The sequence below is a fragment of the Mobula hypostoma genome, chromosome 21 (genome assembly GCF_963921235.1).
Source record: "Mobula hypostoma chromosome 21, sMobHyp1.1, whole genome shotgun sequence".
Lineage (NCBI taxonomy): Eukaryota > Metazoa > Chordata > Chondrichthyes > Myliobatiformes > Myliobatidae > Mobula > Mobula hypostoma.
In genome coordinates this window covers 45,479,643-45,493,914 of record NC_086117.1, presented here as the reverse complement: position 1 = coordinate 45,493,914, position 14,272 = coordinate 45,479,643, and the positions used below count along the sequence as shown (strand labels likewise).

The 14,272-nt window shown below is 42.2% G+C and overlaps 1 protein-coding gene across 5 annotated transcripts in view; it reads left to right on the top strand.

Annotated features, from left to right (window-relative positions):
- The window catches only part of LOC134359978 (rab-like protein 6), a 93,535-nt gene that overhangs the window by 37,901 nt on the left and 41,362 nt on the right, over positions 1–14,272 (top strand). For all 5 annotated transcript variants that reach the window (XM_063073900.1, XM_063073899.1, XM_063073898.1 and 2 more), the window contains 3 exons: positions 3,039–3,130; positions 6,710–6,850; positions 12,341–12,446. In XM_063073900.1, coding sequence (XP_062929970.1) covers positions 3,039–3,130; positions 6,710–6,850; positions 12,341–12,446 — 339 coding nt within the window. The remainder of the gene's footprint in view (positions 1–3,038; positions 3,131–6,709; positions 6,851–12,340; positions 12,447–14,272) is intronic.

Sequence of the window (14,272 nt, the reverse complement as noted above, 5' to 3'; positions counted from 1 at the left end):
TATTAGTCGCTGAGGCTGCAGGTGTATATGCATGTCTGAAATGTCATATGCACCGATTGCATACCTGTGCACTTCATTTCCATTTTGTTAGCAGTTCAGTGCATTGTATCAGAACTGAAGCTCAAAGGCAGTATTTTAGTTAATGGCTGCAGTGATCCAGGATTGGTAGGTGATATGATGGCATCCACCTAGTATGATGTATCGATAAGCTTCAATGAATGATATGTTCTGTGGGTTGCATCAGTCTCCAGTCCCACAGTTGGTTTGTGTTCACATTAGTTAGCAGCCTTTTCATTTCACTGGCTCATAAGTTAGCCTGTATTTTAAGTGTGGAGATCACCTCTTTCCATCCTCAAGCACTCTTCACACTGACACTAGAGAAACACTTGAATCGTGTGTTTACTTGGAGTATTAGGAAGTAGATAGAATTCACTATATTTGAGTGCCAGTGCAATTCTTGAGTATTAAGCCCACTAATTTGACAGAACAGCTCACAGGCTGAGGTTGGCAGCTAAAGCTGACTCAAGCCCGGATCTAGATCAGTAGAAAGCAGGGTGAAAGTCCAGTGCTTTTGGAGAAGTGTTTCACTCTGCTGTAGCCATGTTCAGAAGAGGGCAGAGGGAAATGCTGCTCAGATTTTCCAGACCCTGCATATTGCAGCCCCAGATCCTGCAACTGCACCCACATTGAGTAAATTGCAAAGATGGAGCAGCAGTGGAAGCCTGGCTGACGTTAATCAGTTGAGCTCCTCAGCCATGAGTAATAGTGCAAGTAGGCTAGGCCCAGAACTGATAAGGTAAGTAAGCTGAAATAAATTTCCAAGTGTTTCAGAGCAACAAAATACAGATGCAAATTGGGTTAAATGTCAGGAATTTCTTCATCATTTCAACCTTTTATTAAACATTCATAAAATAAAGGCAAACTTGCAAATATTTCTCAACCAGCCGGAAGTTTTTGATCAGTCTATGTGGATGAACTAAATTAATGAGCTGGCTTTCTTAGTCATGTCTCAATATCAGTTATCATGGGGAACAAGTTTTTGGCTTTAAGCTCCCCTCAAGGAAGGTAAATAAGTTCTAAGTTATCCTTGTCCATCATGCTTTGACCTTGAATGTATCTGTAATGCAGACTGCCTGAGGTGTGGGAGTAATGACAGCAGGTCACTATGACCTCTGCTTCTCCAAGATGCCGACAACTGGTTTCTATGTTGGTGAGGTCGTCATAATTAATATCATACGGAAGACATTGCTCCTTCAGCTACTGTGTGTTAATCAGATACCTATTAATCCCTTGTACATGTTTAAGTACTTGAGATCAAGATGTAGTTTGTTTATTTTTCTTCTCTTCTGCCCTCATTCCTCATCCTCTACATTTCTTCCAGACAGATCAGATATGATTAGGAAACATTTGTCACCTTATAGTCTCAACGTCATTTATATAACCTGGGTTTCTTCGACTCCACCTTATCACAGTTCTCCTTTCTCTCCACCATCTCCTTCCCTGCACTTTAAAATCTTGCACTCATTTCAAGTTCTGATGAAAGATCTTAGACCTAAAACATTTACACTGTTTCTCTCTCCCCAAATGTTGCCAGACCATGTGTTTTTTTAATTTTAGAATTTCAGCAATTTTTGTCCTCTAAATGTTCTACCTTCTAGTGAGATTTTAGCTGGACAATAAATCAGTTCCACTTACCTGCCTTGTTTCACACCTTGTGTTCTCCCAGGATCTACCAATCCCAAGTTTAAATGTAATCAGTCTCCAGCATCCTGGAGCAGAGTTCTGTGCTTCCACAGTCCATTGTTTCCTGAGGAGTCAGAAGCGTAAAGCTTTAATTTTATGGTTATACCTGTTCTGCCAGCATAGGAAACAGTTTCTCATCAAGCCACCTTGTATCCTGTTCAAAGCACCTCCTGGGGATCCAGTCACAAACAAGATAGAATCTGCAGATGCTGGAAATCCAAGCAACACACAAAATGTTGGAGGAACTCAGCAGCCATGGAAAGGAGTATTGTTGACATTTTGGGACGAAAGCCTTTGGCACGACTGGAGGAAAATAAAGCTGAGGAGTAGATTTAAAAGGTGGGGGGAGGGGAGAGAGAAACACAAGTTGGTAGGTGAAACCTGAAGAGGGAGGGATGAAGTAAAGAGCTGAAGGGCATGGAAGGAAGAAAAGGGGGAAGGAGCACCAGAGGGAGTCGATGGGTGGGCAAAGAGATAAGGTGAGAGAGGAAAAAGGAGATGAGAAATGGTGAAGGACGGACGGGGGTGGGGGGGGGGGGTGCGTGCATTACCGGAAGGTCAAGAAATCGCTGTTTGTGCCATCAGTTTGGAGGCTACCTAAACAGAATACAAGGTGTTGTTCCTCCAACCTAAGTGTGGCCTCATCACGACAGTGGAGGGGGCCATGGATAGACATATCAGCATGGGAAGTTGAATTAAAATGGGTGGCCACTGGGAGATCCCACTTTTTCTGGCGGATGGACCGTAGGTGCTTGGATAACGGTCTCCCAGTCTACGCTGGATCTCACTGATATGCGAGATGCCACGCTGGGGCCACCAAACACTGTGTATGACCCCAACAGACTCACAGGTGAAGAGTTGCCACAGCTGGGGATCTTTGAATTCTCCCAGTGGGGCACAGTACTGCTCCAACAACCGGGATGCAGTCCTGATCACTGGTGCTGTTGGTATGGAGGTTACATGTTCTACCTGTGACCACATGGGTTTCCTCCAGGTGCTGTGGTTTCCAGCAATGTGTGGGTTGTCGTGGTGTGTAGTTGACTGGTGGAATCTGGGAGGTAAGGGGAATAGAGTTTAATTAGATGCTTGATGGTTGACTCAGACTCAATGTGTCAAAGGGCATTCTTCTGTCTTGCAGTTTTCTGATTCTAGTTCTGAGATGGTGCCCAGCACTGTACCAGATGCAATTAAGAGGTACAGGTTTATTGCATTTCCAGGTCCAAGGATGCCATTCTGCTGTCACAAACAGTTGTTTTCAGTGAGAAGCATTAATCCTCCCTGTTTTATTTTGATAGACTGATGCAGAGATGGCCCTGGATGCAGAATTCCTCGATGTCTACAAAAACTGTAATGGTGTTATAATGATGTTTGACATCACCAAGCAATGGTAAGACTATTTCAGTGTTTTACACCAGATCCCCATTGTATGTGATTCTGTGAATGTAGAACTCTGTGCATAACACTAACCCCATTAACTTTTAGGAACTTTGGGTTAAAGTTGCAGTTTTAAAAAGTGACTTGTGAAAAGTGACTGCTGAGTCACCCTTTTACTTATACTCCGGTGGGATGTGGTCAACAAAGTTCATCTGATTTTCCCTTGGTACTGCTGTGTAAAAGGTCACTGCTGAAGGAGTGGATTACATTTCCAGCACAGGCTAGCATGTGAGTCAAAAGAGCATGTGTAGACAGCTGCCTATTCACCTGCTGCCTGTGCCCTCAGTGGAAAAGTTTGCCTGTTTTTAGGAGATTCTGTTGACACTATGGAAAATTCCTATTGTACATCTTGTTCACAGTTGCAGCTACGGCACCCAGTGGTAGAGGATGTAGTTGTCCAGGGGTGTGCAGGCATGAAGTAGCCTCAAGCTTCTTGAGTGAAAATATAAGAAAATTGTCACTTGGCCCCTCAAACCTGCCCTGGTCAATGTGATCATGGCTGATCTGTCCAGGTCTCATAGAACAGAGACAAGTAGAGCACAGTATGGGCCCTTCAGCCCACAATGTTGTGCTATCTTTTATAAACCTACTCCATGACCAGTTTATCCCTTCCCTCTGACACAGCCCATAACTTTGTTTTCTTACTTCCACATGCCTCGTAAATATATCAGCTTCTGTCACCACCCCAGCAGTGCATTCTATGCACCTACCATGCTCTGTTTTAAAAAAAAACTCATCTTCCCTAAACTTTCCTCAACTCATATCCTCCAATGCTCTAAAGTAAAAAATACCTTAGCTCACTCAACCTTTCCTCATGAGTCATGTCCTCAATTCCAAGCAGCATCCTGGTAAACCTCTGCACTCTTTCTAAAGCTTGCATGTCCTTCTGATGATGAGGCAACCAGAACTGAACACAATACTCCCAAGTATGATATAACCAGAGTTTTATAGACCTATAACATTACCTCGTGGCTCTTGACCTCAGTCCCCCAACTAATAAAGGTTAACTCACCATGTGCCTTGTGAGCCACCCTATCAGCTGTGTGACAACCTTGAGGGCTGTATGGTCTTGAAACCCAAGATCTCTCTGTTTGTCCGCGCTGCTAAGAATCCTGCCATTAAGCTGTACTCTGCCTTCAAATTCAATCATTTCACACTTTTCTGGATTGAACTCCTCTGCCCAGCCCTGCACCCTGTCAGTGTTCCATTGTAATCTAACAACAGCCTTCTACACTATCAACAACACTATGAACCTTTGTGTCATCTGCAAACTTACCAGCCTACCCTTCCATTTCCTCATCCAAGCCATTTATAAAAATTGCAAAGAGCAAGAGTCTCAGAGCACCACAAGTTACTGGCCTCCAGGCAGAATACACTCCATCTACCAGCACCCTCAGCCAATTGTGGTCAAGCCAATTGTGAATTCACGCAGCCAAGTTTCCGTGGATCCTATGTCTCGTGCCTCTCAGTGCAGATTCCCACAGCCCTGGTTTTTTGTAAGATCAATCTGTTTTTTTTCTTTAAATAACCCAAGTGATCTTGCCTCTACAAGATCACTTGGATGATGGAGAGGTGAGGATAGAATTAAAGGGGGAGGGGTGATATAACTAGTCACGGAAAATGTCACAGCAATCATCAGAAAGGACAGACTGGAGGGTTTGTTTACTGACGCTATGTGAGTAGAACAGAGGATTAAAAAAAGGATGACCATGTTAATGGGATTATATTATAGAACATTCAACAGTCTGCAGGATTTAGAAGCAACTTTATAGAGAGATTGCAGACTGTTGCAAAAAAACACAACATTGTGATATTATGTGATTTTTACTTCCACACATTGAGTGGGACTCCCATACTGAGTGTAAAAGAGTTAAATGGGATAGAGTTTGTCAAATGTTTTCAGGAATGTTTCCTTAATCAATTTAGAGGTCCCAATTATAGAGAGTGTGATACTGTATCTCTTATTAGGGAAAGGGGCAGGGCAAGTAATGGAAGTGTGTGTGAGTAGGGAAACACTTTGGATCTAGATCATAAGACATAGAAGCAGAATGAGGTTATTTGGCCAATTAAATCTGCTCCAATCTGTGACTTATGTCCATTCATTTCAAGTTAACTCTGGAGAAGGATAGTTGTGGTCCTCGGATTGAGATTCTAAATTGAAGGAAGACCAATTTTGATGGCATCAGAAAGGACTGGGCGTGTGGATTGAGATAGGTTGTTTTCTGCCAAAGGTGTGCTTGATAAGTGGGGGTCTTCAAAAGTGAAATTTTGAGAGTACAATGTGCATGTTCCTTTCAATATAAAAGGCAAGGGTAACAAGTTTAGGGAACCTTGGTTTTTGAGATATTGAGGCCCTAGTTAAGAGGGATGAGGTGCATGGCAGTTATAGGCAGCAAGGAACAAATAAAGTGTTTCAGGAGTATAGGAAATGCAAGAGAACACTTAAGAGGGAAACCAGGGCTAAAAGAAGGGTTGCTTGGGTTTTTACAGATATTCAGAGCAAAAGTATAGTAAGGGACAAAATCAGTTTACTTGAGGAACCATGAGGTCATCTATGCATGGAGCCAAAAGAGATGGAGGATATCTTATATGGGTTCTTACATGGGTGTGTGTATTTGGAAGATGGATGGAGTCTATGAACTGAGGCAAAACAGCAGTGAGGTCATGGAGCATATATGGATTATAAAAGAGGAGGTGCTTGATGTCTTGTGACAAGTTAGGGTAGATAAGTCTTCAGGACCTGACAAGGTGTTCCCTTGGACCTTGCTGGAAGCTATCAGAAATTGCAAGGGGGAACTGGAGGATAGCTGACATTCCATTGTTCTAAAGATAAGACTTGTTTGTCATTCATATCAACGATCTGGATGATGTAGTAAACCGATTCAGCAAATTTGCAGATGACACCAAGATTGGGGGCATAGTGGACTGTGAGGAAGACTATTAAAGCTTGCAGTGTAATCTGGACCAGATGGGGAAATGGGCTGAAAAATGGCAGACAAGTGTGAAATTTTGCACTTTGAATGGACAAACCAGGGTAGGACTTGCACAGTGAACAGCAGGGCACTGAGAAGTGTGGTAGAACCGAAGGATCCAGGAGTGAAGTACTCCTTGACCCTCCACAGGGATTAAGGTTTAACTTTGTCCTTCCCCTTTCTGTGCCTCCCTCCTCTCTGCATTTCTCCCAAGTGAACATGGACACTTTCTTACTTCCAGCTGTGGCTCTTGCAGAGATGGCAGAGAGTGAGTCAGGTTACTTTATTCTCTCCCGACCTCCCAAATTTCCCCAGGTGTGTGGTGGTAACTAGGACCCCTTCATCTGGATGCCCCTTGGCTGTGTTTCTCTGCTCCATTCTTGCCTCTAGTGGCGGCTTTTGTTGTTGTGAAGAGATCACTTCATTCATCTTGAATACATTTTCTAAGTTTGGTCCAGATGACTAGTTTTGGCATTGTACCCACTACACTGAACTTCATCGATAAATCAATGAAACTGTACACAGAAGAGCAAATGACGTATTGATTCTTTACCCTGCAGGACCTTCAGTTATATCATGAAAGAACTTCCAAAAGTGCCTGACCATATTCCAGTCTGTGTCCTTGGGAACCACCGTGACATGGGAGAGCACCGGGTCATCCTTCCTGATGACGTCAAGGAGTTCATTTACGGTATCAACAGGTAAAGCAAATGACGGATTTGCAATCAAGAGGTTTGGACTCTTTTCACATTGGTGGATGATGAGGAAGCAAAATGGGTGTTCTCAGATTGTGGAGAAAGTCAGAGGGATCCCCGTTTGTTTCATTGTTTTTCTCACACAGACCCCTCCTTGTGCTGTTCCTTTTGCAAGGCTATGGTGTGTATTGATGTATGACCACCAGGTCAATAGGATTAGTGGTGATTGTTCCAATGCTATGGAGAGGGAGTGGGGCAGAGGGTAAATTTAGTTTTGATGCAGAGAGAAGGGACTACTGAGATTAGATTAGTTTGTTGTCATATACACCAGGGTGCAATGATATTCCTTGTTCACACAAAGCTCAGCTGGTAAAGAGCACACATGGTAATAATGAATACAGCAATAGCCACGGGTGAGTACAAAACAGCTGAATGGTGCAAAAATAAATGCTGAAACAGCAACAGAAAATGAGGTGCAATTAAGTCCCAGAACACGTCAGCACCACATCACCATTGTGAAGGGATGTGAAATTGTTGATTGGTTCTCAAGTCTGATAGCAGTGGAGAAGGATTTGGGATTAATCTGGCTCTGTGGACAGAGCAAGCCATTCTGGGTGGTTTCAGAATGCTTCAAGGCTTTTGGGGCACAAAGTTTGATTGCCTTGGGACTGACTCAGGTCTACATGAAGTGAGAGTGCAAGTATTAATTTAGATTGAATTCAAGCTATGGGCAAAGATGAGCATTGGAATTAGTTTGGGAATAATACAAGGATAAAAGGAGAGAGCAAAGTAATAGAATTAGATGAAATTGATGGAGGTCTATGGTGCAGCAGTGCAGTAATGGAGTTTTTTAGAAGTAGGGCATGGTAATTGACAGTAAAACAACTGGGAGAAAACCTAGAACAGTACAGCATGTTACTAACTCTCTGGCCCACCATGTGTCGATGTTTTAACCTGCTCCATGATCAATCTAACCCTTCCCTCCTACGTACCCTCCATTTTTCTTTCATCCATGTGCCTATCTAAGAGCCTCTTAAATGTCCCTAATATATCAGCCTCTACCACTGCCACCAACACTGCATTTCATGCTCCTACCACCCTATGTGGGGGGGGGGGGTAAAAAAACCTACCTCTGGCATGTCCCGTAAATCTCCTCCAGTCACCTTAAAAGGATGTCCTCTGGTATTAGCCATAACCAACCGTGGGGAAAAGGTACAGTCAATTGAATTGAAACAAAGCTGCAGGGAGAAATAGTTAGTCCTGACGAAGGGTCTCGGCCTGAAACGTCGACTGCACCTCTTCCTACAGATGCTGCTTGGCCTGCTGCGTTCACCAGCAACTTTGATGTGTGTTGCTTGAATTTCCAGCATCTGCAGAATTCCTGTTGTTTGGGAGAAATAGTTTGTTTTGTTTTGAGTAATTACAGTACAGTTAGTTATAAAACTGATGGAGGTGTGAGTGTTAATTCTACTTCCACTACACCTTAAGAAGTTTGCCTTGTGCAATTGAATTATACAAAATGACAGCATGTAGGAGATGTTACTAAATGACCTTTAGAAGAAAATAACTCTGTGACCACTCTTCAATATCCACTTAAGTGCGATTTGTTCAGTACTCCTGTTGGCAGTATGTTCCAGATTCTGGCTTTTCTCTGAGTGTAAAAAAAAAAGTCCTTTCTCAGATGCTTTGTAAACCTCCTACCCCTTATCCTAAATTTGAGCCCTCTTGCTCTACGTGCCTCTGCTCTGAGGTATGGTTTCCTACTATGCACCCTATCTTTGTCCCCTCAGCTTTCTCCAAAGGAAAGCAAGCCCAGCCTCTCCTGTCTCTTGTAACTGAAATGATCCATGCCAAGCAGTGATATGGTAAAGTCAACAGAGATTGCAGATGCTGAAATCTAAAACAAAAACATATTCTTGACTTGCATTTCATAGTTGTAATATATTGCTTTGTTTTTCTTTCCTTCTCTGTTTAATCACGTTAGTTTATCAAGTAGGTGACTTCAACAACTTGCCCCCGACATCCTGTCACAGGCATTTACTTTACCCTTTCTGCTCATCTCTTACTTCCAGTGCATGACCTGTCAAATAGTTCCAGCATTTTCTGTTTCTATTTCAGATTTATGGTATTTGTAGATTTTTTAATCAATACTGTTGACCTAATCTTAACCCTAACTCTAATGAATTATGTTACAGAAGTGCAAGTCAAGTTTCATGGCTGTAGCAGCAGTAATAAACCAGATGTATGCAGAGCAGAGAGCAAGAATGTACATGGAAAGAGCTATGGGTTGGTGTCATCAAGGTTAGTGATGAAAGGGGGGGTTAACAGACATTGGTGCCTGAAGAATTCTTCATTGTGGACTAATGTGGTTCATTGAAGTGCTGATGTCTAAAGATAGATCTGATGAGGTAAATGTATGACTTAGAAGCTTGAAGGGGCATGAAGATTTATGGGTTGATTCACAATGATGAATTCTTTAGGCACAAAATTATTGTTTTCCCATTGGAAAGAAACCTTGTTGGCACTAACCATAGCTCTTCATCCATTTAACTTCTTGCTGCCTGTTCTAAACGTATCCGATTTACTGTAGCTGTTTTTGCATGAAGGCAGAAGTAACAGTGGAATTGCTAGATGATTTTATCAATCATTTAATAGTTGCATTTATGAAACTGTAACGATTGAATGGGTTAGAGCAGGGTTCTGGCGAGTTCAGTTGAAATAGAGTAGTATGTTTCAGTGGCAACAAAGAAATTCTCCATGCTGTTGGACCCAGCCTTTATCCACCCCAGCCAAAGGATAAATGTTGACCTGCAGTGTTCACTTAGCTGCTTACTGCTAGTTCCTGTTTAAACCCTTGTTATCATTGTGAGATTTCCCCTTCGAACTTTTACAAGGGAGCTGATGGGAGAGGCCATGAGCAAAATGGCCACACTGAAACAGGACTGTCAAATCCTTGAATGTTTGTGATTGTGCCTGATGTTTTCAAGCATTCAAGAGCTATTGTATTTAAATATGATGTAAAATATTTTCAAAAGCACCCAAATCAGAACACTGATAGGACTAGAACTCATTTCAAATTTATTAATACATTTAAATTAACTCAATTAAAAATGAGCCATTTACGTTTTCCTTGCCCTTATCCCTTGCTGTTGTTCCTCTTTATTCAAAGAATGGGCTGACTGTTCCTGTGCTCGACAGATTGCCCAGCGATAGCACTGGCAAATCCATCGAAGTTCTCACTCCAACTTTGGAGTACAGTTGGGAAATCCTCTGCACTCAGCTGTGTGAAAGTTTCGGACTTCTGCATTTGTGCTCACTTCTGTGGAGTCTAGAACTTGTGCACAGCTTTGGAGCTTCAAACCACAGCTCCATGTGGAATTTCCAGCTTCCTGCTAGAAATTCTGGGCAAGTACTTGGTCATTATCATATTGTTGTTTACAGGAGCTTGCTTTGTGCCATGTTTCCCACAGCTCAGCGGTGACCACACTTAAAATAGCTGTGCTTTAGCTGCAAAGCATTTTGGATGTCCTGAGGTTGTGAACAGAGCTGCAGACATAAATCATTAGAGCTGACTCCTGATACTGGACATTGTCCCTCCTCTTCCAATCATAGCCTGTTAAACACAGTTCTGGAAGCGCATGGTTGTTCAGTTGGTGTTTGTAGAACGTTATAAGTAATATTGTTCGAGGTGGATCAGAGCTTTTTCTCCCCCTGTGTTTATGCCAGTTTACTAAGAGCTGATGCATCAAAACAGTTGATGTCAGGTGGAGAGCTTTGCCCAGAAATTTCACACACTGCGGCCCCTGTGGTTTCTTGTGCTCCAACTCAGAAACCTCGAGCCGGGTTTAAAAAGCAGAATTAACCTCTGAAGAGTGGGAAGTTGCCAATGGTAGGCTAGGTTGTGGGAACGTTGAGCTGCCTGCTCACTGCTCAGAACATAGTTACACTGCCTTTCTCTGCTCCTGGCAACCACCAGGCTCAGACTTGTCAGTCCTGTTTGTCTCCAGCCATTCCTCTTGTCTGTGGGTTTTTACTGGACAAAGAAAATATTTGCACTTCTTTTCTAGACTGAGAAACTGCATCACAGAACAGGCATCATAGTCTGTTGTGCAGATGTGGTGATCTGTTATAGTGGTGAGAGAGCAGTGTAATGTTACTTCTGTGTATTTTGCAGTGCTATTGTGAACAGCTTCATTTCCCAGAAGTACTCTTGTTACAATCTATTTTTGGAAACAGTTTAAATATTAGATTAATCCCACAGTAAACCTGTTATCATATACATAGCATCTCAGTTGCTGTTGCATTTGCTTTTTTAATCCTTGGATGAGTATCCTGCTGGCTGTGTCTGACCAGCGAATGTCATTGTTAAGAAAGTGTTCATGGAGTTAGCTGGCAGAGAGAATATCTGGTAGTGTTCTCTCCACTTTGTGGGGGAATTGCTGGTGTTTTTGTTTTATCCCAAATCCTGCTGTCTTTCCTTTTCCCTTGACTGCATGTTCATTTGAGACAAGGACTATCAAGGAAATATTTGCACATTGTAAGATGCCTGTTGCCACTGGAGCATAGCTTTGCTGCCTTCAACATTTTCCCGCTGTGTCCAACTGTGCATTTGGAGCTGGTTCATCCTCTGTCGTGCTGCTTCAGTCTAGTGTAATGATGCTCTGTAGAGTGTTTTCTGTTAGGGTGATGATAAAGAGCATCACTTCACCAATGGGGATGTGCAATTCTCCCATAAGGATTGTTTAAATCAAAACTTAAATTGTGGCAGGTAGTTAGAGGATGAATACTCTGTTCTGTGTTTGAAGGCAGTTGTTACTGCTTGGATCCTTCAAAGAGGCTCAGAGCCTGAAGTTCCACCGTAATTTGAACCTATTATTAGGTTGACATTCATGAATGTTAATTGCTGATTAGAGGTGCTGTCACAGTGCAGCATTTAATTAGGGATGCTGTTGGTGAAGAGCAGCAGTTTTCTTGGCCTGTTGGCCAAAACTTGGCCTTTAGGCTGGTGCAGGGAGTAGTAAGAGTAACTTTTTGATGGGGCAAATGCAAATCTGATGGAAAGAAAGACTTGCATTTTGAAACCATGTTCCAGAATCTCAGGGTGCCCCAAAGCTCCCTGCAGCTAAGGAAATATTTTTTGACTTGTCACTGTTGTATAAAGGAAATTAAGAAGAAAGCTTTCTACCTAGAGTGTAGTAGTACTATATAACTTGTTTATAGAATGTAGGTAGTTAAGAGAAGTAGCATGAAAGGATGCAGGAAAAATTGGATAATAATCTGAGGGAGAAAGAAATGAGATATATTTGCAAATAATATGAAAGCAAGTTCATGTAGAGCAGTGACAGTGGCGTGGGTGAGTTGGACTAACTCCTCATTCTCATTCTGTGTACTTTCTGTAACTGATAGTACTAGCTGTCGTGTCACTGAGGATCCCATTCACCAATCTGATCAGTCTTTATTTCCTCCAACTAATGTTGCTTTTCCTTTCATCATTAGGTTACCCAGGTCATCGTATATTCGATATGCAGAATCTTCAATGAAGAATGGTTTTGGGTTGAAGTACTTGCACAAGTTTTTCAATATTCCATTTCTTCAACTGCAGGTGAGTTGCTTGGATCAAAATTTGAATTTTCTATTACAATTGCAATGTAATGCTTTCTGTACTGTGATGGCACTTATATTGTACATATTTCTTAATTATTAGAAAAAAAATTATTGACAAGCTTTAAAATCCCAGCCTTTGAAATATTTTCGTTCTTTAACCACCAACCATGCTTTCTCAGTTGATGGAAAATAGGTAGAAAATGTGGCAGAACAGAGCTCACCCTTGCTGCTCAGCAATAGGTTGCCCCAGGAAGAGAGACAGGAAAGGAGGAAGAGATTTTTTTTTTTAATGCAAGTTATTTTTATTTGATGTACTTTTTTGTAAAGTGGCAGAACTTCGGTATTAAACTGAAGGTGATATCAAAAGATAATACTGGGTTTGATCAGTTTGATCGTCAATTAAATGTTTAGAAACTTCTAAGGCCTGTAAACTATCTTTGCTGAATGGGCTCTGTTACACAGTCGTGTCCAGGATTCTGTCGTTGACCACGTCCATTTTGGTGCTTGAGTTTCAATAAATCTGCTCGTCAAGCAACAACAACAGCTTGCGTTTATGCTGCTGAAATTAGCAGTCTGCAGATGTTTTTAATCTGAACTAAAACAAACAGTATTGAAATACTCAACAGGTCAGGTCACATCTGTGGGAAGAGGAAAACACAATTAATGTTTGGGATTGAAAACCCTTCGACCTCAACTGAGGTTTGAGTCGGGAACAAAGTAAAGGCAGGTTGTTAAGCTGTAGGGAAGATGGAGAGGAATTATCCCAGTAGGGTGTACAGTGGGGATAAACTGTAAACAAGGTTGCCTGGTGAATGGGTGATCATTTAGTGAGCGAGAACATAGATAACAAAACAGGCCAAAGAATTTTTAAAAAAGAGAAAGTTCGAAGAAATTGACATTTACGAGACTTGAGTGATAGAAAAATAGAGAGCCTTGTGGGAGAGAAGGATTAGATTGATCTTAGAGTAGGTTAAAAGGGCGTGTACCATACTGTAATGTTCTAATGTAAAAACTCAGCAGGTCAGGCAGCAGCTTTTTGAGGCAAGAGATGTCAATATGTCAGATTGATACCCTGCATTAGGACTGGGAGGGAAGATGAAAGATTGCTGTTACACAGCAGTACGGGTAGGGGGTGGAGCAGAAGCTGGTGGGTCATAGGTGGAACCATACAGGTGGAGGATGGTGGACAGATGAAACCAGATGGGGGAGGTGGGTGGGAAAGGTGACAAAGGGACAAGAAACTTCGAGTAGACTGGTGATCCTGTGTGGGTGGAGAGCATGGTGTATGTGGCCTGTAGGTGGAGAATTCCGCATTCTTACCATCTTCATAAACAAAAGTTGCAAAATGCAGAGCAGGAAGGCATGTCCAACCATTTAGGCTTGCTACAGCCTCCATCCCAGAGGAGAAAAAAGGGAGGGAGAGCAAAACAGTATACAAACTGAGCCAGTATCACAGATGAGTGTCTAATACAGACACAAATCTCCTTTTCAGTGGGTGATGAATGGAGAGCTGAATGTCTTCTCAACATTTAGTTCAAGGAAGTATCTGATTGTTTTGGGCAGTTGGGCAGAAGAGCCTGTTCTGTGCTCTATCTCTAAATTAAAAATAAATAAATATTTGTTTAAGGTGGCACTTGCAAGCTGGTGTTTATTGCCCATATCTAATTGTCCTTGATTAAGAGGTGATGAATCTCCTCTTGAACCACTGTTGGAGTTTCAGGATGAAGTTTGGATGATGGGACCTTGCAGAGGCAACCCAGTAGATGCTGGAGGAAGTCAGCAGGTCAAGTAGCAGCCATGGAGGGAAAAGCACAGTCGACATTT